This window comes from Anabrus simplex, chromosome 14 (genome assembly GCF_040414725.1).
Source record: "Anabrus simplex isolate iqAnaSimp1 chromosome 14, ASM4041472v1, whole genome shotgun sequence".
NCBI lineage: Eukaryota > Metazoa > Arthropoda > Insecta > Orthoptera > Tettigoniidae > Anabrus > Anabrus simplex.
In genome coordinates, this window is record NC_090278.1 from 9,315,981 (window position 1) to 9,342,150 (window position 26,170).

Sequence of the window (26,170 nt, forward strand, 5' to 3'; positions counted from 1 at the left end):
CTGGGAGTTTGACATCTGGATAAGAACACAGTCGGGGATATTTATCCAGAACGATAACCTATAGGTTTCATGGGCTAAAAGTTTCCTAAAAGTCCTAATTTTTAACCCCCTCCCTCATATCAAGATGGCAGCACTATCTCCCAGACGAGTTAAAAAAATTGAAATTTGGCAAAATTGTAGCTTTTAGCCTGTAACCGACGGAAAATTTACGAGATGTTTAAACATTTTATTTTTTACTCCCGAAAAATATCGAAATATGGAGGCAACTTTCATGACGGTGCAGACTTCCTTTCGAGGTATTTGGTGGCTAAACGGTAAGTCGTATCACAAAACGGATGGCACAATCTCGGTTCAATTTGGAGCGATCTACAACTTTGGTCCTATGACTTTTTGTCGTATATCTATCCCTTATGTTAAATTTGGCTCTATTTCTGGATTTACTTAAATTTTGCACTTTGTACTCGTATAATTGATGGTTTGATTCACTTATAGGAAAGATAGGATCATCAAATTCTACACGAATATTGGCCCATCCAGCCAAATTCTATGTTTGAAGCTGTCCCATAAGTATCTGAAAAGTAATTCACTGTGTGAAAACCTTACACAAATTTCACCCTATTCAACGTTTCTAAAATAATCTTGCCTTTAAACAGATGAGATTCGAGGATCTATCATAGGGCCAGCCATTTGAATCACTAAATGAGGCCAGAGGCGTCTTTTCATACCATCCGTTTTTCAATATGAATGCACCGTTCAGCAGCAGTTATTCTGTAAATGAAGGTGAACATGCATATACTTCGCTACGTCGACCTACATTTATTAATTTAAGTCCATTTGTAGCTATCTAGAAGGGGGTGTGTCTTACATGGTAATTAATACTTTACAAATCAATAGTGACTGTCAGCAGGAGGGCGTCTGCTGTTCTAATCAGTACTCCCCACATCAATTTAACTAGCAATAGGAATGGTGTCCTGCTCCAACGCCTGTGTACCATAGTAATGTATAATTCCCTTCTTGATTTGACTAGCAGAAGGCAAGGGAGCGTGCATTTCTTTAAAACTCTTTTACCTGATTCTCTTTATCATTAGGTATAGGTGCCCCTGATTACAAACAAATTTACCCATGAAAATGTGACTGATGTTACGTATAGTGAATTGCGGCCGACAAGTGGACCTGTCGTTGTCATCACAACTCTGCAACTCGCACTTTACATTGGAAACAACGTCTGCGGACCTCCCGATGCTTTTTCTCGGATAACGCCAAAAGACATGCAATTAAAAAATTCTTATTCACTTCATGTACAGCGAATTACTTCGATATCCATACACATTGTAGATTACCGTAGCGAAGCACGGGTACATTTGCTAGTGAAGTATAAATTGTCAGCTAAATGTTATTCATGTGCATTACGGACTAAACTTATGATATAAAAATAAGTTATGTTAAAAGTAATGTATGTGGATGTAAATGATCAAGTGTTAATAATAAGCCTTAATGACCTAGGATGCTCTATTTATGAAGGCAGATAGTGCTCAATGGAAATAGCCTAGCCATGTCAAGTGACATAATGGTACCATAGCTCATATTTATGTTCACTGAGGAAGTAGCAACGAATACTGCATTATGGAGAGTATATTATTGAGCACATGAAGCGACAAGCACAGTTTAAGATAATAATCACTCTTTGTGCTCACTTAACAACCCCAAGCTTGTCTAATAAAAAATGTATCTAATTAATGCAAATTTTAAACCATTATTAGTCTCTCTTCTATAATGTGTGAAGATAGATTGACAAATCTTCTTAATGTCATCTAGTTATTCGATCATGGTTCTTACAGTGAGGTTGGCAACAATAGTAGAATGTTCAGAATGTTCATGAAGTTAAAGTTTTCAGTAAATGATGAAGATACATAATGTAATAAGTTCACCTAAATAAAATGATTAACCTCACATGACCTTATATTGGTGGTGGTGGGGGGGAGAATTTGAAAGTAGGGCTTGGCCAAGAGTGCAAGCTTAACCTAACGGGCACGGATTTGACTTGGGGCCTGACGTCACAGGCCCTGGATTCAACCCTAGGCTTAACCTCACAAGGTCATTAGCTTTACTGGCTCAAGTTTGATCTCCAATAGTATTGGTTGAAGCTAACAGTCATGGATTTGTTGCCCGGTTTAACCTTTACAAGGGCGTTATAGACTCGAATTTGAGATTCGATCTTAGGCTTAAACCTAGCTAGACAAGATGAGATATGGTCCATGGGCTTTAGGAGATGAGCTTGGAACTGGATGACGGCCATTCGCATTATTTTAATAGGACAAAGGAGATGGTGTAAAGATTAATACATGTGCTTTATTCTTAGGGGCATAATGCTGAAAGGTGACATCAGGTCATAGAGCTGAGTGACTTTTTTTTTTTTTTTTTTTTTTTGCTAGGGGCTTTACGTCGCACCGACACAGATAGGTCTTATGGCGACGATGGGATAGGAAAGGCCTAGGAGTAGGAAGGAAGCGGCCGTGGCCTTAATTAAGGTACAGCCCCAGCATTTGCCTGGTGTGAAAATGGGAAACCACGGAAAACCATTTTCAGGGCTGCCGATAGTGGGATTCGAACCTACTATCTCCCGGATGCAAGCTCACAGCCGCGCGCCTCTACGCGCACGGCCAACTCGCCCGGTAGCTGAGTGACTGCAAGAGGCCAAAAGTACAAAAAGGATACAGATCAACATGCTAAAAGGACAAATGTGCAAAAGTGTTAAATGGTTAAAGGACAAGATGGCAAAAGGGCTAAAACTAAAGGGCAAAAGGGACTGAGCTGTGATCTAGGGCTCAGAGCTGAACGTGGAACAAGATGGTGGTATGGGACTACAGAGATGGTGAAAGTTTAATGCATGTGCATTATTCACAGGAACATACCTTTATAAAGCTACCTCATGGTCCTTAAGCTGAGCTACTGCAGAGTCAAGGATGCTAGCATGAAGGCTGATGCACAATGTGCTGTTGGTATTTAGTGCTTGGAACCTCAATTTTCTTATTGTAACAATTCAAGCTCAGAGATTTGAATTCTGGATACTTATAGTAGCTTATAATACTGTTGATACCACTCAGCAGATTAAAACTTAAATGTTCAGAACTGAGGAAATGTTCGCACAACACGTGAATAAGAATGGAACTCAGGGCTCATTCCTTTGGATGGCTGATTATAAAGGTAAGTAAATGACTGCACGTTGAAAGTGTGCATTTAATTCAAAACACCTAACGTTTGAGCTGCGAGAAATTAAAAGATCCCCACACAGACTGGGAATAGAACTCGGCACTCTTTCCCTTGGAATGATGGCAACCATAGCAAGTAAATGATTGCGCGATAAACTCAAAAACACCTCAAATTTGAAGTACAAGAAATGAACATTTTGCATTCCTGACTAGGATTTGAACCTGGAAATATTTGCTATGACATGAAATATAAAGTTCATTGTTTTTGCAATTAGCCTAGTATGCACATTTCAGCAAAAGAATATTGGCGGTATGAACAAATTTACTAGACTTGGAAGTAACTTACTTGCTAACACAGGGAATACAAAGTTTAATGTTCCCACATTGAGCTCTAGGCTGCTGATTTGAACCCTGAAGAAGTGTAATTGCCTGCTGAAGTGTTTACATCACTTGGCACCGAAAATTAAAGCTGCGAACAATTAAAAAATCCCCAGGCCACCTGGGAATCAAACTCAGCAAACTTTCCCTTGGACTGCTGACTATCATAATAACGAAAGGATTGTACATTCAATTCAAAACACACAGCCTTCGAGCTGAAAGGAATTCAAAAATCACTGACCAGACTAGGAATCAAACCGGTGGATTCTTAACACGGGAAAGAAACATGCATACTCACTAAACGACTGTACATTAGTAGCTTGTGTGTTTAATTTAAACACATCAAGTTTGACTTTCTTTCGAAGTGGGGACAATAATAATACTCACTCTGCATCTTACTAACTACACTTGAACATTTTAAATGTTCGCAATAATTTTGAAAATCCAGGCTGCTTTCATGCCGAGTACTCAACATTCATTGCTATTAATTTGTTAATTTGCTAAGTGCAGAAACGTCAGTCCCATTCCCAAACAGTCTTTTATGATGCCGACATGTCAGAATTTAGTCCTGCAAGTTTTCTTTATGTTCCAGTAAATCTAATGACACAAGGCTGACGTATTTGAACACCTTCAAATACCATCGGGCTGCGCTTTAACCGTCTGAGCTACTCAGCCCGACAATTCAACTATTAAGTTCAAAAACACAGACACACTAGTAATGATGATAACGATAGTAACCTGGAGGATCCAACCCACCTCCGTACTGAATACTCAATATGCATACCAAATAAGTTAGTCCCGCAGGAGCTTACATCTTATCAGAATTGCCTACCTGGTAATGAATAATAAAATCCCCGGCCCAGCTGGGAACTACACAATCAAATATATTTAAAACAGCGTGGATTACACACACACACACACAAAACAATAATAATATGGAAGAACCAAACCACGTTTGTACGGAATACTCTACACACTTACCTAATAAGAAAAATAAACCTCGTGCCGGGATTTAGTCCAGCAGGAGTTCGCGTCTTATCAGACTTAAACAATAAAGAAAAAACCCAACCTAACTGGGAACTACAAAATCTAGAATATTTAAGTCAGCGTGGATTGCACCTACATGCACATTATTTCTGTAGTATTCAATCGTTACCAAGCAAAGTCCTAGTCCTGAACCACAGATATGTTCTGCACTCAGTTGTCAGAGACCAAAGGGGTTACTCTATTGTAGTTTCTAACAACTAGGCTCACAATAATGATGCTGAAAAGTAAACTGGAAGTTTCGCGTTATTGCATTTTTTGGATCCCTCAAGCTAGGTGTGCGCAAAAATCATCAGAACTCTTAGAGCTTGTCAGCATTATTATTGTGACCCTAGCAGATAGAAACTAAAGACAGAAATCTCTTTGGTCTCTGACAACTGAGTGCAGAACACGTCTTTGCTTTTTAAGAATTGAATATTACGGAATATTACGGTGTAATTCAGGCTGATTTAAATATTCTAGATTTTGTAATTCCCAGCGGAGTCAGTGATTTTAGACTTTACTGAGTAATTTTGATAAGACGCAAACTCAAGCGGGACTAAATTCTGGCACCAGATTACTTTTCCTTATTGGGTAAGCATATGGAATATTTGGTACGAAGGTGGGTTGGATCCCCAATTTATGATTATTATTATTGAGTGTGTGTGTGCATGTGTAATCCTGGCTGATTTTCCTGGCTGTGACGGGGATGTTATTCTTTATCAGATGATTATGATAAGACAATAACTCCTGCTAGACTAACATTCAGCACCAGATAACATTCTGTTTTTGGGTAAACATGTATAGTATTCAGTACAAAGGTTGGTTGGATCATCAAAATGATTATCACTATTAGCTTGTCCCCCTCCGCAGCATAACGGTTAGTGTTATTAGCTACCGTTCTCGAACCCGCAGGTTCGATTTCCGGTACTGCCAGACATTTCAGAATAGCAGGAGGGTTGGTAGGTGGTTAAAATGGTGCATGCAGCTCACCTGCTTTGGGGGTGTGCCTGAAAAGAGCTGCAGCAACTCAGGATAAGGACACGAGTTTACTTATTATTAGTGTTAGTTTTCGGCATTTAATAGTTGGACTGTCAGGCTGAGTAGTTTAGACGGTTAAGGCGCTAGCCTTCTAAACCCAATTTGGCAGGTTCGATCCTGGTTCAGCCCGATGGTATTTGTAGGTGTTCAAATACGTCAGCCTAGGGTCGGCAGATTTACTGGCATGTAAAAGAATACTTGTAGCACAAAATTCTGGCACGTCAGCGTCTTCGAAAACTGTCTGAAGCGGGGATTGCAATTTCAGCACTTAGCAAATTAATTGCCAAGCTGAGTAGCTCAGACAGTCAAAGTGCTGCTCTTTTCTTTCTTAGTGTGCATATATGTTGAGTATTCGGCATGAAAGAAGCCTCGATCTTCAAAATTACAATTATTATTATTTGCAAACTTTTCATATGTTGGAGTGTAGTTAGTAAGACGTATTGTGAACATTGTTATCGTCCTCATTTCGAAAGAAAGTCGAACTACAGGTGATTCTTTTTTTTTTTTTTGCTAGGGGCTTTACGTCGCACCGACACAGATACGTCTTATGGCGACGATGGGATAGGAAAGGCCTAGGAGTTGGAAGGAAGCGTCCGTGGCCTTAATTAAGGTACAGCCCCAGCATTTGCCTGGTGTGAAAATGGGAAACCACGGAAAACCATCTACAGGTGATTCGATTGAGCACAAGATCTTTAATGTACAGTCATTTAGTTAGCATGCATGCTTGTTTCCCATATAAAGCACCCATAGTTCGATTCCTAGTTGGGACGGCAATGTATTCAATTCCTTGTTTTTCGAAGGATGAGTGTCTTTGAACTTAATGCACAAACATTTCCACAAGGAAAAGTGCTGAATTCGATTCCCTGTCGGGGTGGGATTATTTAATTTATCACAGCTCAAATATCATGTGTTTTGAATTAAATGGATACTTTCAAGCACAGTTATTTCCTTAGCATGATACTCAGCAGTGAAAAAGGGAAGAGCCCTGGGTTCCATTCCAGTCATGTGAAGCATGAATATGTTTTTCAAATTCTGAACACAAAGTTTTATTCCCTAAATGATGTCAATAATATTGTAAGCTACTATAAGTCACGTAGAATTCAAATCTATAAGCTCGAAATGTTACAGTAAAAAGTTCAGAGTTCCAAACACTAAAAACCAACAGCGCGTTTTGCTTCAGCTCACATGCGTGCATCTCTGACTCTGCAGCCCCTCAGCTTCAAAACCTTGTAGTAGATTATTATAGTTATGCCCCTATGAATAATGCACATATATTTCATCCTTCACCATCTCCCTAGTCCCATACAGCCATCCTGTTCCAATTTGGCTCTGAGCCCTACACCATATATCATTCCATTTAGCTCTTCAGCCCTTCAGCCATTTAGCCCTTTTGTCCTATAGCTATTTAACCGTTTGGCCCTTTTGCAGTTTCTCAGCTCCATGACCTAACGCCACCTTTCAATGTTATGGCCCTATGAATAAAGCATATATATTTAGCCTTATGCCATTTCCCTAGCCTAATAAAACAATTGTGTAACCGCCATCTTGTTCCGAGAACAGATCCAAAAGCCACTGGAACTTGTCTCAACTTGTATGGATAGGTTAAGCCTGGGATCGAAACTGAAAGTCTGTAATGTCCTTGTAAGGTTAAGATGGGCATTAAATTCGTGCCTGTTATCTTAAACTAGCACTCGTGACCCTATTCACATTGGCAGTTGTGTTTAGCCAGCACTCTTGGGCATCAAACTTGAGTCTGTAAAGCTGACACCATTGTAAGGTTAAGCCTAGGGTTGAATCCATGGCATGTGAAGTTAGGCATAAAGATGAATCTGTCCTTGTTAGGTTAAGCATGCACTCTTAAGACAGAACATTCTGTGTGGCGGAGGCGTGTCACAGGGCATATGGTGGCAGTGGCCGGCAAACCTGTGAATAGCATCTACTAATATCTTCTTCCTTCAGTGTTACTTAAACGCTGTTCCATACCTTCCAAGGACAGTGAAGAATATCTACAAAGTATTATATACTTATATAGTAAAACATTTCTGTGTGTTGATTTTCAATTCAAAAAGACTTTAATATTTAACATCATCAAGAAGACTTAACTTTTGTAATTCTCATGATTTTTGAGCAGTTACGTTTTAAAATAAATGTAGTCCCCTGTTGTACTTTGTTTCATTAACCAGTCATGTTCCCATTTCCCCCAAACTACTCTGCACCCAATTGGTGAACACAGGGAATCCAGAGGTGGACCGTTTGTATTAGCATATCATTGAAACTCCAGGTTACAGTTAAAAGTCACTATTTTTAAGAACTTGCAGGATTACTGTCTTCAGTGATAATCCTAACAGTTTCCATTGCATTTGGTCTGGTCCAACCCAAGCAGTTCCTTGTCAGATGACCACATGGATAGCGATGTCATCGTATGTACTGATTAGTACAAGCTGCCAGGCCGCGGTCTGCATTGTGGTGTTGCAGTCTCCTCATAGAGGTTGCAGCCGTGAGTGCGCGGATTCTCTTTGGCTGCCATTCAACAGTCGGCTCAGAACTGGCAAGGACCAGGGGAATCGGACCGTCTAATTAAAATAAAGCATTGCGATGGCCCAAGCGGGTGTTGACGCAATGTGATTTCTGCCCAGTGCTCTGAATGTCAACGCGAAGAAATTCAAGCAAGTGCAGGTAAACGGCGGGAGTAACTATGACTCTCTTAAGGTGTCTCAAGGTGTCGGGCATGTAAGTCCTAGTATCCGAGATGAAGCATACGTTATTTGCTCATCGTTTGAGATGTCAGGCATATAAGACCTAGTATCCGAGAAGAAGCCTCTGGGGCAGCTTGAGTATCTCCACGTTACCTGCAACGGGTGTGTGTCTACAGCACCTATTGGCCAAAGTGGTCAATGGTCAGGGCAGGCACAATGTGCCTTGTCTTCTGCACAAGCCTGCTGCTGGAAAGTCACCCCAACTCCCTACCTGTGGGTCCGGTCCTTGAGCAAGACCACCTGGGCATGGATAAAATCCCATTCATTGCTCAGGATGAACTAAACAGGAGGGTAAACACCCAGTCATGGGGAAGGGCTCTTTAGGGCTAGTCCCTCCTTAGAGTGGAGAGAATGATTGCGTGAAATCAAATGAGTCCTCAAAGGGCCTCGGATTTGGTCGCGTCACGTCCTACGCACCCCTAAGTATGCAGGGGACCATCGATGAAAACCAGGGCGATCCACCAGTCTACGTCGATGTTCCCAACAAGATAACTGATTGTCCCGTTTGTCTCCGCGAGATGAAGGGAACATATAAGGGTCTGAGCATCAATGATTATGTGGCTCATCTTAAAACTAAGCATGCTTCCTTGAAGATTTTATTTTGTTGCACGTCTTGCCTGAAGACGTATGTTGGTAAGTATGCCACTCAGACCCATATTCCCAAGTGCACGGGCCCGCCCAAACCCGTGACACTTTCATACGCATGTTCAGCGTGTATGATGGAATTTGCTATGCAAAGAGGTCTGTCCCAACACGAGCCCCATACTCATCCGGCCCTCAGAAACTTGAGGCGTAAGGATCCCGTTCCCAGCACAAAGCCCCGCCTTGCCGCAGGTAGTGGGAATGAGAGCAAGTTCACTGCTAAGGAACTTGTGAAAATGTACACACTCTAGCAGGATCAAAAAGGGAATCCGGATTCAAGTAGACTCATATTTGAGTCGTTGGGAACTAAGACCAAAAAGCAAATAAGTGATAAGTAATGTCAGGCCGCCTATCAAAGGGCAAGGGATGATTTACTTCTTAGAAATCAGGCCATCCCTCCAGTCGCTTGGGGGGAGGAGAATGCACGAGCACAGCCAGTCACCATGCGCTAGCACCCGGACGGGCGTTCAACCTATCACTTCACCAGGAGGGAGGGATGTACAGACTCCCTCTGGCGTCCCCATTGGATTTGACGAGTGTCCATGTTGAAGATGAGCCCTAGATCTCCATTGAGGATCCTCGCCCCTGGTTAGACGCATCTTGGTAGAAGATGCCTCTAGATCAGATTAAGGAAGGAGGCCTTAAATCTGGTCCGTGACTGCCGCGAGCACGGGAACCAACATATCTGCTGAGAGAGGCGGCCAGCGGTGTGAATATCACACAGGAAATTGTAGAAACTCTATACACCGCAGTCGTCGAATTCCTCTCAAATGAAAGTAAGCAGAATGATCCCGTCCAGGATGGAGCTTCTTCCCGTAATAAGAAGAAAAAGAAATCCATCATGAAAAAGGTGCAAGTTAAAAGATAATCATGTTACCTGATCTCTACCACAACAATATTTCTCTCTGCATTTTATCGACTTGGTTCTCATAGAGTTTGACCCCTGAACATTGCAGCAATAACGGCACAAACTCCTTTGGAGCAGCTACAGAAATCAAGGCCTTTCTGCAAAACAACCCTCAGAAAACCAACTTTTCACATAACTGCAGGCATGGAACGGACGTGGCATTTCATCCCTTCTGAAGCATCACACTTTGGTGGAATCAAGGAAGCAGCTGTCAAGAGTCTGATATATCACCCCAGACAAGTGATGGATTCTTATCGCTTCACCAACAAAGAATGGACCATTATTACAACACATCCTTTCACCAAAGCTAAATTTATTTTATATCGTGTCAGAAGCATACATAAGTTTAAAATTAAAGATAAGGAAGAACATAAAACATAATATAAATACTCCAATGGCGAAGAGCCACAGTAAACTATGTGAGCCCAAGACCTTGCAACATCAAGTGCATTTGGCTTCGCTTTAACCAGGTCTTCTGTTGTGCAGCTGAATGGGCATGAACTGCATTGCAGCAAATGGGCTGTGGTCTGCTCTTCTCCACATACACACAAGGTACTGTCCACTTCGAAACCCCATTTCTTCTGGTTTACCCTGCACCGCGTAACACCAGAGCGCAGTCTGTTCAGTGCTCTCCAATTCACCCAATCTGTGACATGGCCAGGAGGGAGTTCCTCCTTTGGCGTCATCCATTGACTGATCCTCGTATGTTGACTCCTGACGCGCCATTCTTGAATGCTTGCTTGCTGCGCTGTTCCTGCAAGTGTTTCGGTTACTCTCAAGAAGCTTTTCCTAGACTTAAGCCGCTGGCGTGGTGGCTCATATCCAAACAAAGGGTGGGCTTCCGATGTCAACACCTTTCTCTTTTCTTTCTTGGCTGCCACTTCACGGCGAATATCGGGAGGTGCTATTCCTGCGAGGCAATACACTTTTTCCAAAGGTGTAGGTCTCAAACATCCAGTAATAATGCGGCAGGTTTCGTTGAGTGCTACATCAACTGCTTTGGTATGGCAAGATTTGTACCACACCGGGCATGCGTATTCAGCTGCGGAATAGCAGAGCGAAAGGGCAGATGTCCTCACTGTGTCTGGTTGTGCTCCCCAAGATGTTCCAGTTAGCGTCCGCACAATATTGTTTCTAGCAGCCACTTTCTGCTTGATGTTCAAACAATGTTTTCTGTAGGTTAAGGCACGATCCAGAGTGACTCCGAGGTACTTCGGGGTAGGATTGTGTTGTAATGCTATGCCTTGCCAATTGACCTTCATAGTTCGGGAAGCTTCTCTGTTGTTTAGATGAAAAACACAGGTTTGCGTCTTAGTTGGGTTTGGTGTTAGTTGATTCTTCTTGTAATAGCCAGCAAGAGTGTCTAGAGCTGTGGACAATGTTTGTTCAATCGCCTTGAAGTTATCCCCCTGAGATGTGATGACACAATCATCAGCATAGATGAAACTATTCATCCCGGCAGGAAGAGGCTGATCATTTGTGTAAATATTGAAAAGCATTGGTGCCAACACGCTTCCCTGAGGTAGTCCGTTCTTCTGTATCCTCCACCTGCTTCTTTTTCCCTGGAACTCAACGAAGAAACTTCGATTTTGAAGTAGGTTTCTAATGGCACAAGTCAGATGGAAGTCCTTTGTCATGCTGTATACCTTTCCAAGGAGAATTCGGTGATTAACAGTATCATATGCTGCCGAGAGATCTATAAATGCAGCTCCTGTGATTTTCCGGCTTTCAAAGCCATCTTCTATGTGTTGACTTAATTTCAACACCTGCCATGTGCAGCTTTTCCCTCTCCTGAATCCAGCTTTGTGTGGAATCAGAAGTGGCTCAATTTTATCAGTCAACCTATTGAGGATTAGTCTCTCCAGAATCTTAAAAAGATGGCATAATAAGGAGATTGGCCTGTAGCTCCTAGGGTCATTTTTATCTTTGCCTGGTTTTAAAATGGCTATGACCCTAGCCTTCCTCCATATTTTAGGAATCATGGAAGACTGAATGCAGTTATTCATGAGTTCTAACAACCAGCACTTCGCAGTAGGACCAAAGTTCTTAATTTGTTCCATTCGAAGGTCATCGAGTCCTGCTGACTTCCCAATCTTACACTTACTGAGAGCTAATTCCAGTTCAGTTAGTGTGAAATGCTTAGATAACTCATTGCTCTCGTCTGGTTGTCTGACTATAGGATTCTTCCCTACTTTCATGGAAAGCTTTGGTTTTCCATTAAGCAAAAGTTGGTGTGCTATTTGATCTGCACTCACATTGACATGTGTGTTACCTTGCATAGGATCATTGCTCTAGTGTTTTAAAAGTCTCCAAGCTTCTTGACTGCTCCTACCCATATCGACTTCAGACATCAACTTCATCCATGTCTCCTTCTTTGCCTGGGAGATAGAGGAAAGAACACTTTGTGCTGCTTGAATCGTTTGCTCACTAAATGGGTCTTCTTTGTGAAGCCTGTAGTAATCATGCAGCAGAGCAGTTGTTTCACGAGTTATACCTTGAAGGTAGTGTGTCCTGCAGCCTCTGGGAATTGATGCCCGTGAACAGAACTTCACGATATCAATGAATTTGTCATAATCTTGGGGTATAGGAGAGACAGTTTTTATCCTCTCATCCAACATACTGGAAAACCTTTTCCAGTCAGCCTTTCGAAAGTTATATCTCCGTCTGAACCGAACTTCGTGTGGTCTTATGGGTGAAGAGAGGTGACATATTAGTGGCCGGTGTTGTGTTCTTGGGATTGGTTAACCCATTTCTTTAGAACATTGCTGCACAAAGCAGTTGCTCACAAAGAGAAGATCTGGGTTATACCCTCGGTGCCATCTTCCACTGTTGAAGGAGGAGGGAAGCTTACTGTCATGAATAAGGGAAAGCTCCTGAGTTTCAGCCCATGCAATGACGATCTCTCCATTCTGATCTTCTTGAGCATATCCCCAGACGTGACTACGGCTGTTAAAGTCACCGATTACTATTGACTTAGTTTGATTACCAAAATTTGCAGGTGGTAAGAAAGAGAACTTTTCATTTGGAGGCTTGTACACAGATGTAATGGTCATGTTGCTTAACTCCACGGTGATTATTTCGATGTCGTTATCTTCAGTATGATGAGTACTGATGATCTGGATGTCTGGCTTTACAAATACAGCACTACCATATTTCGCATGAGGCCTTTCTGCAACTAAAATCATTCCTGAAATCTTTGGACGTTTCTGATGTTCATCCCTATGTGTTTCCTGAATGTACAAGACGTCACATTTCTGATCTTGGCATAGTTTTTTCAAGAGTTCCTCTTTGGCAGCTGACAGGCCTTCAATATTTATGGATATTATTGTCATGGATGGCTCTGAAAAGAGCCGTTTCTTAAAATACATTTTAAGATTGATTAGTTCTGCTTCTGGTGTGAGAGAATCAGCCGTCTAGGAAGAGTCCTAGTCCGTTGCCCAGGAGACACCCGGATGTATAACAATATCACATGCAAATACACCCTATTGAAACTTCTTACCTAACTACAACCCATTTCCTTATAGGAGAGCCACTTACTACACTCTCTGATGATGAGTATATATCTTATCTCATCACAACCTTGCCCACATGGATAAATTTTCAGCAGCTAACATAGAAATCCCGGAACAGATAGTGAAATGAATACCTCAATAAATGGGCAATGAAATTCCCCATAGCAATATAGTCATACTGAACGATGATGACGCACATGCTATGAATTGGACGACTAGTGTGATCAAATTTATATCCTGGTAATGATGAATTCATTCATGTAATGTATGTTCAGGTCAGTAAAATTGAATTTACAAGGCCTATTCCCAAACACTATCCCTTACAAAGTATGAAACAGAAAGGCCAGACAACTCTTGAATGGCTTATTTATTCACTGAATGTTTAAGTAATATTATAAGTCACAATGGACTAGGAACACCACAGACCACTTTAGGAAGAATAAGAATATTTTTCACTTGCCACGAGACGGCTAAAACCATTGTGTAGTATATAAGCGAACGCACACAGTAAACGAGCATATCACCTGCAACTTGTATCAACAAATTACTGTATTATCTAGAAATCAATAATTAACATAATAAATAATAACAAAGTGTTACATTTGGAAGCAACTAGTAAAATATCCTGTAACAGTAACAAAACTATCTATCTTATAGCTACTTTTTGTTCGAAACTATTTATGAATTCAAAAGTATTAGTAGGAATGATTCCAGCTCCCAAAATGATATAGAGTAAAGGTCTTTGGAATAATACTAGCTGCAGCACAATTGATAACGCAAGATCGTGGAACAACTTGAAGGAAAAGTGAAAATTAGGTAAGTAAACAGACAATCTCATAAAAAAGTATATTTTCTGTAGGAATTTCAATCATGTGCACTGAAATGAAGGATCACGCCTTGATATCCGTTGAGCCATTTTCTAACCATTTCCATCAACTGACAATGGCTTATCAAATTATGTACATTACCTCAAGATAGTTTTCATGTGATGACCCTGACTCGGTTAACTCTGATTTAACTTCATCTTTCAGAACTATCACTTCTGATACATGTTCAAAATTTTCCTGTGGAAAATAAGATATATTAGGTATGCTCATAACACACATCTACAAATATAGCAACCAACAAATGAGCATGTTCATTCATTAATTTCCGGTATTACATTACTCTCAGAATTTCACTAATGTTTAAGGAAGATTTCTACTAGCAGAGGATTTTTATAACCAAAGGCTGTACTGAGAATGGTGTTACTATTCTTCCTCACTCTTTATATAACCCAAAGGATGAGAACAAAACGTAAAATGCAAAACATTTTCTAGCCATATCAGAAGATATAATACAAGGGATGGAATTGGGGTTATCTCACACAGAATTTGGAAGGAAGCAACCATAGGCATAAACACTAAATTGTATGAACTGTTTTCATATGTACAATCACATCAATCAAATCTTAAAAGTTGTTTGAATGAATTAGAAGAGTTAAAACTATTCTAAATATTTTTTTATTCTCAGCATAGAGTTTGTTTAGACACAGATAAAAAAAAACTTGAAATAATGGAAACACATTCTCTACTCTGGTTTTGCTGAGATCACATGGGCCACATAAAGCATTAAGACAGTTAAGTGTAAAATAAAAATTAAAAAAGATGAAAGAAGCAGACTTATCACATTCATATACCAGCAAAAGATGTGATGTAGCCCAAAGTCAAAGCAACCACAAATGAAATACTTTACTACTACAAGCATTTTATGTAGTGTTTTTTGAAGAACTGTGGGGATGAGAACACTGTCAGTGAAGAGTCAACAGTGTTGGAGTGTACATCTGCAGTTTCAGAAGATCTTTTATGATATACTACGAGACATTTAAATTTCTCACATGGATTTATAAAACCCTGTCAGCACTATACGTTGGGGGGGTGGGGGGGGAGGAGGGACTGTGACCAAAAGCTTATATTCTAAGTTAACTTACTATTAAATGTGAATTACAGTATCAAGTTCTAGAATATACTGACTTAACCCATTCGATATAGAAGGGAACAGTAGCTGAACTAAGGAATGGATGAAAAGGATGCACAAAAAGGACAGGGAAATAATGAGAAAGAGGAAAGAAAATATTCTGCTTAATGTGCCGTAAGACCTTAAAGTGTCAGAGCCCACTAAGAAGGGGCATATTAAAGAAATTATTCTCAGATATCGTGCATTCTAGAGCCCTTAGACATGGTTCTCTATATAACATAGAATCTAACCTGTATTTGAGGAATAAAATGAGCTAATCACTATTCCAACTTTCTAAATTAATTCAACATTTGAGCAAAATACTTACTTTGAGAGAACGTACATTCAGATTTTGAGCTATTTTATCCCTCGTATGCCATAGGCAAATCTGCTACTTTTCTTAACACACATAATATCTACCAGCACAATGTGGATGTGAGGATAACCCAGAATAATCACACCGGTGTTGATGTTTTGTTTAGCAGACTGGTGTATCCAATCTCAAAAACACCAACGAAAGATTTGTGATTTAACTTCTTCTACACGAATTATGGTACGAGTAATAATTTTTAACATGTGGTGCTAACGGTGTTGCAGTAGTGTTGGAGGATTTTAGTTTTGTTTAAGTACAATGGGCCAACCATCCTCTATTATAACCAGAGAGGAAAAATAGAAGTGCAAACCCTAAACCAAAGTAATATTGATATTGACAGTAAAAAGTAGAGACTAATCCAACCTCAACCTTAAGATCCTAAGAGTTGGCAGCTTTTGTAGAGCGCTGTGGTGCATTCTCAGACGAAGAAGCAAAACAGAGTCATACTACGCCTAGATGCTCATTCAGCAATTGGTGACTGCTGGTGTTAATACTCAGGAAGCACAGAGAAAATTATGCCCCTTCCAAACTTATTCAGCTATTAAGGTTTAATTTCTGAGCTCTTTCAAGTTATCTGGAATGATACTTACAAGTGATGCAGTTGTTGTCCCTTCAAGCCAGGCAGGTTCCTCTTTGATCTTTATTTCCAGGTCCATTTTGCACTGCAACTTAAGTATTTAGAAGGTACTAGGGTCATTGATCACTTCCAATGACCTTACACTGAAATATAAGCCAGAAAAGTATGTAACATTATTGATGTCATTGCTACTTATGTTGTTTGTCAACAGACAAAGCAACAAGCTTTCAATTTTACATGACCGTCAATATTAATCATACCGAAAAACTCAAAATTTTACATGACTCTTGATATTGTGATCATACCCAGAGGACCTCCATTTTCTATGACTGATACTTCGATCAACGCTAAGGATCTCCAGTTTTACATGACTTCTAAAACAGTGATCACTTACATAGGAAATATAAGTTAATATATCTGTCGATATCAAGATCTTAGTCAAAGGACCTCTAATACCACATGACTCCTTATATCATATAAATAACTGTATAACATACAGTTCTATACAGAACTGAAACCACAACAAGATGACCTTTCATGTTAAAAACCCAATGTACATCGCTTGTGATTGAAATGCACAAAATTTCTTGAAAATTCAGTGACTATTCCAATGGTATATCACTCTGATCACCTGGGTTTATATCTTGGATTCTTCCTATCATTTTTATCCTTTGCAATAAGTTTTAAACTAACTGAAGAAGTTCACAGTTTTGTCAGATTTGTTCTATAATTTTCCTTCCTGGGATCAAATTCTCTCAAATAATTCTGCTCTCATCAAGCTGATTCAATACCTCTTTATTTGAGACATATATTATCAATCTGATTTTCAAGAACTTCTGATAACACAGCCTTTCAAAGGCTTCCAAACTGATTTTCTTGGCACCAGTTATTGTCTATGTTTCATTTCCATATGGTGTCATACTCCATACTCAGTGTAAACACAGTTTTTAAATTTTTCAATCCGTTGAACCTAAAGAACGTGACTGAGAACAGATGGGAATTTAGGCTGGATTCGGTGATGATATTTATTGATACTGAGAAGGCATACGTCAGTGTACCATGGCAAGTGATCTCGGATGCATTGATAAAAAAGAAGGCCGGGAGAGCAGAAGAAACAAGTATAAAAACCATGAAAGAAAAGAGGGTAAGTATTATGAATATTATGATAGGACAAACAAACTGTTCAAAGTAGAAACAGGACTTCAAAAAGGATGTGTTTATCCCCTCTAATCTTCATTACGTTCATGGATGTAATCCACAAAAGTATACAATAAAAAGTGACAACCAAGGACGCATCTTTGCAGATGAGACAATAATACGTGGAGAAGATGAAATGGAAGCACAAGAACAAGATACTGTATGGAATCAGGAGATAGAGGAATATGGAAAGAAAATAGTGGTGACGAGATGTAATAGAGAAGTTTTCTTTTTTTTTGCTACTTGCTTTACGTTGCACCGACACAGATAGGTCTTATGGTGACGATGGGACAGGAAAGGGCTGGGAGTGGGAAGGAAGCGGCTGTGACCTTAATTAAGGTACAGCCCCAGCATTTGCCTGGTGTGAAAATGGAAAACCGACAGTGCAGTTCGAACCTACTATCTCCCGAATACTGGATACTCGCCGCACTTAAACGACTGCAGCTATCGAGCTCGGTAATAATAGAGAAGGAAGTGGGAATATTGAAGTAAAGGAAGACCATTATAAGTTGAGGAATGCTTCAAGTATTCGGGGAGAATAATTGCAGAAGATGGGAAAATACATTAAAAAATTCAAAAGGGAATTGAACAAGCCAATGAGTTTTACCAATGTGTGAGATGTATAGTCTGTAACTGGTTTGTCGCAATGGAATGCAAGAAAATTTTGCACCCAATTTATTACACACCAATTTTGACATATGTGTCAGGCACATGGACAAGAACACATGATGAAAGCAGAATGCAAGAGGCCAAGGTGAAATTCCTTACAGAAATACAAGGGAGGGCATGAAGCGATAAAGTGAGAAACATAGGAATCAGGGAGAGAATTGGATCGCCTGAACTGAAAGGCAAGATAGAGAAATGGTATGGACAGATGATGAGAATGGTTGGGGATAGAGTTCCAAAGTAAGTATATACAGGGAAAGTCATAGGAGAAAGACATCAGGAAATGCCCAGAAAGGGGTGAATGGATACAGTAAGGAGAGTACAGAGAAGAGAGGAGTTAAAGTAGAAAAAATATTCGAGGAAGAAAGGGAGTGGTTGAGAGAGAAAAACAGAGGAGTTTCTTGATTCACATTTCAACCCAGTAGACTGGAAATGGAAAATGAAGAAAATTCTGTTGAAATGAAGACAAAAATTTATAGAATACTGCCATCAGCTCATTTCATCGAACAATGCCACCAACCTTTACTTAAGTGTCCTTTCTTTTTTTTTTTCGTTTCATGTCATATCTAATGACACAAATGAGTGGTGCTTAGCAGAGCACCCCTAGAAGGGAGTTCCATGCCAAAAAATTGGTTCAAATGTTTAGCTGTTTTTATTGTTCCCCAGGTTGTACAAAAATTGTCTATGTTGAATACCTTGAGTAATGCTTCAGAGAAATCATTTCAACCAATAGCAGTGTTTATTAGTCACTTTGTGATATTTTACTGTAAATGTAAACATACTGCACTAACAATTAATACTATAATTTCTCCTACAGGTAATACAAGCTTCGTACCCGTGGCTAATTGAGTCAATCCTTACGCATTGCCAATACTGTAGTGTACCATGTTTACTTGTTCTGGCCATCACAGGTTATTAATATGTTATTGGCTTTACATTCAAGCAACTACCTTTTACAGTTTCCACAGCCAGAATTTCTTCCTGAAGATTGTTCTTCCATTCCTGCTAGCAGTTTAATGTTGCACTAACAACTCCAAGGGAAAGGGATAAGATTAGGTACACATCAGCATTAATTAGGGTTAATTAATGATAATATGGGGAAACCATGGAAACGTTTTTCAGGGTTGCAGATCCTAGGATTCGACCCCATGCAAACTAAGCGCCACTCGCCCCTGAAAATCTTTTTTAACCAATAAGTCAGGGAGGCAGGCAACTGTTACCTAAATCATCACGAATAAATACCGGATATAGCTGCTGTGGGGTAATGATGTGATACAGAAGAATCTCCATAACAACACTGATATAACAAGATACAGATATCCTAAATGGAAACCTCTCAAGATTTTGAACCCTACTACCATATGTTGCAGGATACAGCGTAAAGAACAACTTAACATTAACAGCGTCACTATACAATTGCAAAGAAAGGTAAATAACACAGCAAAACAATAATTAAAATTCATCTGCATTGCTCTTCAGAAAAAAATCCTCATTCCACTAATTTAGGATATACGATATAATGCTACTTGACACAACTTGCAGGCACTTTCAACGCAAAGGCTGGGAGTTTTCTAAAAAGCAAGCTAGTTATATGCAAATTAATTTTTAATGCTTAATTTAAAATAAACTTTAAGAAATTTAAGAGTATTAATAACAGAATGATGAAACTGAGAAAGATTAGTATTAACTTCTAATATTCTCAATTTAGATCTATACATTTAGCAAAAGAAAATTATTGAACTTGAACATTACCGACAATATGTTAGAGGTTGTTGACACAGTGTAAAATGATAGAAATCACAATTCTTCATTGAAGCAAATCCGTTAACTCACTTAACGGAGGAAGCTGTACGATTGGCTAATACGCTCCTTACATAACAACATAGAAGCCACTTCGAAACGAAACCGGATATTTGAATGTTGTTTAATTACTTAAATCAACCTTTAACAAACTCTAGAAGATCAAATTTGATTCGTAACAGTCAGTTGAACAGGCTGAAGATAGAAAGGGTGTATTACTAGTGACAACTACAGAATAGGAGGCACTTACTGAAAAGAGCATATTATATTTACGTTTGTGCTTAGTAGTGACAAACGATACCGGTTTCGTAATTAGGAAACGTATTAATGTGGCTTAAAATTATTGTAGTGTACTGTACAGTAGTATACGAGTAATATCTTATTAGAAATAGGCGTCCTTACTTTATTATTGTAGAATTTGTGTGTAGTATAGTAGAGGTATCTCTAGAAACCCTCTTACCAAAATGCTGTTGTTGCAATTAGGAGAGGCTTGACTGCAGTATAGAATTGTGTAATTTTTGTGTATTCCTTTCGGTATTCAGTAATTAACAGTAGTTTTCATCTGTTGGGTGTTGTAGGATACACATAGAATACGACTAAGTAGTATTATAGTGTAGTAGTACCGGTATATTAAGTACGGTACCTAATTGTTGTGTGTTCTTTGAGTACTATCCTAGACAGTATTTCTTTTTTTTTTCTTTTTTCTTTTTTTGGACAAAACAAGTTGTTTTCCTTTCCTTTTAATTTTTTCTGTAATGAATGGCTAAAGAATGCAAGTGTATGTACTGTGGGTGTGGCGAGGCATTGAGGGGTATGAGGGAAGAGTTGGAGAGTTTGAGGGAGATAAATAGGATTCTCACAGAAGACAGGAGGGACTTCCTCAAACAACGTACAGGTTACAGTAAGTGTACAAGAGGGAGAGGAAGTAAAGGAGGGAACTGTAGAAGACGGGTGTTCTAATGTTTTAAGGGGAAGGAGATTGCAGGCTAAGGGCTCTATTCAGGATCAGAACTCAGGACAGGTGTCTATGAGAAATCAGTAGAAGCCACTCCTGGTAGAGCAACAGAGGGAAGATGAGGAACAGGGGACTGTTGCTGATATGTGTAGAAGTAGAGGGAAGGGGAAAGGTAGGAAAGGAAAATGTAGAGTAGAGAATAGGAAAAGACAGGTGGAACAGGGCCATGGGGGGGAGAAAAGGGAGGAGGAAGTAGCTTCTGCAGCAATCAGGAAAGATGGTGCTGACCAGGAGGAGAGGGATCAAAGGAGGTGGGTAGGGTTGAGGCTCTGGTCATGGGGGATTCCATTGTTAGCCATGTGGGGAAAGTGTGTGGAGAAAAGGGAACCAAGGTAGAGTGTTATCCAGAAATTAGTTTGAGGCAGATGCTGAAAAAAGTAGAAGAGAAGGAGGAAGGGAATGTAGAAAGTGGTAATTTTTCACGTTGGTACCAACAACGTAAGGCAAGCTAATATAAGTACCAACATAGTTGGAGATGTGTGAGACCTGGTAAATGCTGCGTGGGTGAAGTTTCAGAAAGCAAAGATTGTTATCAGTGGAATACTGTGTAGGAGGGATACTGACTGGAGAGTGATTGGGGATTTAAATGAGACTATGGAGTGGGTATGTGGGGAAACTGGGAATTAAATTTCTAGATCTTAATGGGTGGATAGGAGATAGGGATCTGCACTCAGAGGGCCTTCAATTAAATCGCAGTGGTATGTAAAAGTTAGGAAATTTGTTTAGAAGGGTAATAGGGAGGTACATTCAGGAAAACGGTGTTGTCGACGGAGCGGTGATGAGGGTACAGAGGTTCAAAAATCAAGTAGGGATGAAATAAAAATGTTAGTGTTGAACTGTAGAAGTATTGTAAAGAAAGCAGTAGAATTAAGTAACTTAATAGACATATATTTACCAGATATTGTAATATGAGTTGAATCATGGCTGAGAAATTATGTAATGGATTCAGAAATTTTCTCACGGAACAGGAGTGTGTGATAAATATCATTGTTAATCCGTATTGAAGATACTGAATGTAGGATGCTTAAGGGTTTATTGTGTCACGTATTCAATACATATACATTTTTAAACATTTAGGAATTTATTATTAATTCCATTTGACTGATGATGCCATCAATGAAGGGCAAAACATGTCTCAAATGGAATTAATAATAAATTCCTAAATGTTTGAAAATGTATATGTATTGAATAGGTGACACAATAAACCCTTTAGCATCCTACATACAGGAGTGTGTACCGTAGAGATAGGATAGGAATGGTGGGAGGGGGAGTGTTTATTCTGGTGATAGAAGAATTTGTAAGTTACGAAAAAGTTAAACATGAGAAACATGAAATTCGTAAGGCTCATTACAAAAGATAATAGGCAACCTGATGTCTTTGGAGTGCACATACTGGGAAAGGGTAGTGCTAACCCAGATTCAGAATTATTTGATAAGGTAATCAGCTATGTGGGAAACGACATGGAAAGGACTGTGATCGCAGCGGGAGATCTTAATTTACCAAACAACAATTGGAAGGAAGTGCGAACGACGGGAAGCATGACCAACAAATGGTAAATAAGCTAATATGGGAAGGACAGCTGATACAGAAAGTGATGGAAGCAACTAGAGGGAAAAGTATCCTGGACGTGGTGCTGATAAAACCAGACAAGCTCTATAGAGAAACCGAAGTAATAGATGGTATTAGTGATCACGGAGCTGTTTTTGTTGTAGTTAAAAATAAATGTGATAGAAAGGATGGTTTTAAAAGTAGGACTAATAGGCAGGATTATATGGATGATAAAGCAGGCATGAGGCAGTTTTTAAAAAGTAATTATGATTGGTGGGAAATGGTAAATAAGAATGTAAACAGAATCTGGGATGGGTTTAAGGAAATTGTTGAGGAATGTGAAAACAGGTTTGTTCCTTTAAGCTGGTAGGAATGGTAAAGACCCACATTATTATAATAGAGAAATAAAGAGACTAAGAAGGAGGTGCAGATTGGAAGGAAATAGAGTTAGAAATGGCTGTGGAAGTAAGGAGAAGTTGAAGGAACTTACTAGGAAATTAAATCTAGCAAAGAAGGCAGCTAAGGATAACATGAGGGCAAGCATAATTGGCAGTCATACACATTTTAGTGGAAAATAGAACGGTATGTGTAGGTATTTTAAGACAGAAACAGGTTCCAAGAAGGACATTCCAGGAAAAGTTAATGAACAAGGAGAGGGTGTATGTGAGGATCTTCAAAAGGCAGAAGTATTCAGTCAGCCGTATGTAAAGATTATTGTTTATAAGAAAAATGTCCAGATAGAGCAGGTGACTAACTCTAAAGGTAATAAAATTTACATATGATAAAAATGATATTTATAATAAGATACAAAAGTTGAAAACTAGAAAAAGCAGGTGGAATTGATAAGATTTCCGGGGATATAGTAAAGAAAATGGGTTGGGATATAGTACCATATCTGAAGTAGGTACTTATTTGATTAATGTTTGTTTGAAGGAGCTATACCAAATGAATGGAGAGTTGCTATAGTAGCCCCTGAATATAAAGGAAAGGGTGATAGACATAAACCTGAAAATTACAGGCCCGTAAGTTAGACATGCATTGCATGTGAGCTTTGGGAAGGCATTCCTTCTGATTACAGTAGACATGTGTGAAAAATTAATAACTGGTTCGATAGAAAGCAATTTGGTTTTAGGAAAAGTTATTCCACTGAAGCTCAACTTGTAGGATTTCAGCAAGTTATAGCAGATTTTTTGGATTCTGGAGGTCAAATGGACTGTATCATGATTGATCTGTCTAAAGCATTTGATAGGATGGATCACGGGAGATTACTGGCCAAACTGAGTGCAATTGACTAGACAAAAGAATGACTGAATGGGTTGCTAAATTTCTAGAAAATAGATCTCATAAAATTAGAGAAGGCGAAGCATTATCTGACCTGTAATAATTAAGAGGGGAATTCCTCAAGGCAGTATTATTGGACCTTTAAGTTTTCTTGGAATAGCTTACCAAGGGAGATGTACAATATTTTTTTTTCTAGGTGCTTTACTTTGCACCAACACAGATAGGTCTTATTGTGACGATGGGACAAGGAAGGGCTAGGAGTGGGAAGGAAGCAGCCGTGGCCTTAATTAAGGTACAGCCCCAGCATTTGCCTGGTGGGAAAATGTGAATCCATGGAAAACCATTTTCATGGCTGCCGACAGTGTGCTTCGAACCTACTATCTCCCGAATACTGGATACTGGCCGCACTTAAGCGACTGCAGCTATCCAACTTGGTGTTCAGTAAATTTCCAATGTCATTGAATTCATTTACGAAATGGCCAGGAAAACAACAGATAGGGAATCTGCCATCTGGGCGACTGCCCTAAATGCAGAGATTGATTGATTGATTGATTGATTGATTGATTGATTGATTGATTGATTGATTGATTGATTGATTGATTGATTGATTGATTGATTGATTGATTGATTGATTGATTGATTGATTGATTGATTGATTGATTGATTGATTGATTGATTGATTGATTGATTGATTGATTGATTGATTGATTGATTGATTGATTGATTGATTGATTGATTGATTGATTGATTGATTGATTGATTGATTGATTGATTGATTGATTGATTGATTGATTGATTGATTGATTGATTGATTGATTGATTGATTGATTGATTGATTGATTGATTGATTGATTGATTGATTGATTGATTGATTGATTGATTGATTGATTGATTGATTGATTGATTGATTGATTGATTGATTGATTGATTGATTGATTGATTGATTGATTGATTGATTGATTGATTGATTGATTGATTGATTGATTGATTGATTGATTGATTGATTGATTGATTGATTGATTGATTGATTGATTGATTGATTGATTGATTGATTGATTGATTGATTGATTGATTGATTGATTGATTGATTGATTGATTGATTGATTGATTGATTGATTGATTGATTGATTGATTGAAACACAGGGTGCAATTTCCCGCTATGTCTGGCTCAAAGAGGATGTACAAGAGAAAAGGAACTTCTCCAGGTGAAAGAAAGAATACGAAAGTATGTCCGTGTATGTGGACAGCCATGGAAGGAGGGATCAACTGACTGAACTTTACGATCCAATTGTTCGCACACTAACGGAAATAAAATCGTACGGTTTTTTTATACACAGGGCCTGCATGGATTATCATTATAGTCCGTTATGCCTTTCAGCGTTCAGTCTGCATGCCTCTGTGAGTTTAACGAAACGGCACGTCGTGACAATCCTCTGTTTGCAACTAGTGTCGTGGCCTCATTTGGTTCTATACCTCTTATCTTTAAATCGTTAGAAACTGAGTCAAACCATTGTTCTTGGTCTCCCTCTACTCCTCATACCTTCCATAATAGAGACTATTATTCTCCTACGTAACCTATCCTCCTCCGTTCGTCGCATATATCCCCGCCACTGAAGACGTTTTACGCGTACAGCTTCATGCATCGAGTTCATTCCTAACTTAGCCTTCATCTGCTTGTTCCGAGTACTCTCCTGCCATTGCTCCCACCTGTTTGAAAAAGCAACAATTCCCACTACCTTCATGTCTGTTACTTCTAATTTATGAATAAGATATCCTGAGTCCACAAAGCTTTCGCTCTCGTAAAGCAAAGATGGTCTGGAGACACACCGATGCCAAAACAGTTTCGTCCGGGAGCTGACTTCCTTCTTACAGAACACTGTTGATCGCAACTGTCAGCTCAGTAAATTAGCTTTACTACACCTTGATTCAGTCTCACTTACTATATTACCATGCTGGCAAAAATACTTAAATATTTCCACCTTTTCCAGCTTTTTAGACACAAATCTGACATTCAATTCTGTTGACTTTCTTACCTACTCACATAAATTTAGTCTTGGAGAGGCTAAATGTCATTCCGTACTCATTGCACCTATTTTCAAGTTCCTAGACATTAGACTGCAAGCCTTCGGCACAATCTGCCATTAAGACGAAGTCGTCAGCAGAGGCCAGACTGCTTACTAAATTTCCAACTGCCTGAATCACTCCCTGTCAATTTATACCTTCCATCAGATGATCCACGTAAACTACGAA

The 26,170-nt window shown here is 39.3% G+C and overlaps 1 protein-coding gene across 1 annotated transcript in view; it reads right to left on the reverse strand.

The window, feature by feature from the left end:
* The window catches only part of LOC136885356 (uncharacterized), a 112,938-nt gene extending 92,841 nt beyond the window's left edge, over nt 1-20,097 (reverse strand). Inside the window, exons 1-3 of the mRNA XM_067157869.1 lie at nt 20,029-20,097; nt 16,427-16,556; nt 14,437-14,532 (exon numbers count right to left, since the gene is read on the reverse strand). Coding sequence (XP_067013970.1) covers nt 14,437-14,532; nt 16,427-16,492 — 162 coding nt within the window. The 5' untranslated portion in view covers nt 16,493-16,556; nt 20,029-20,097. The remainder of the gene's footprint in view (nt 1-14,436; nt 14,533-16,426; nt 16,557-20,028) is intronic.
* Nucleotides 20,098-26,170: the final 6,073 nt, after the last annotated feature.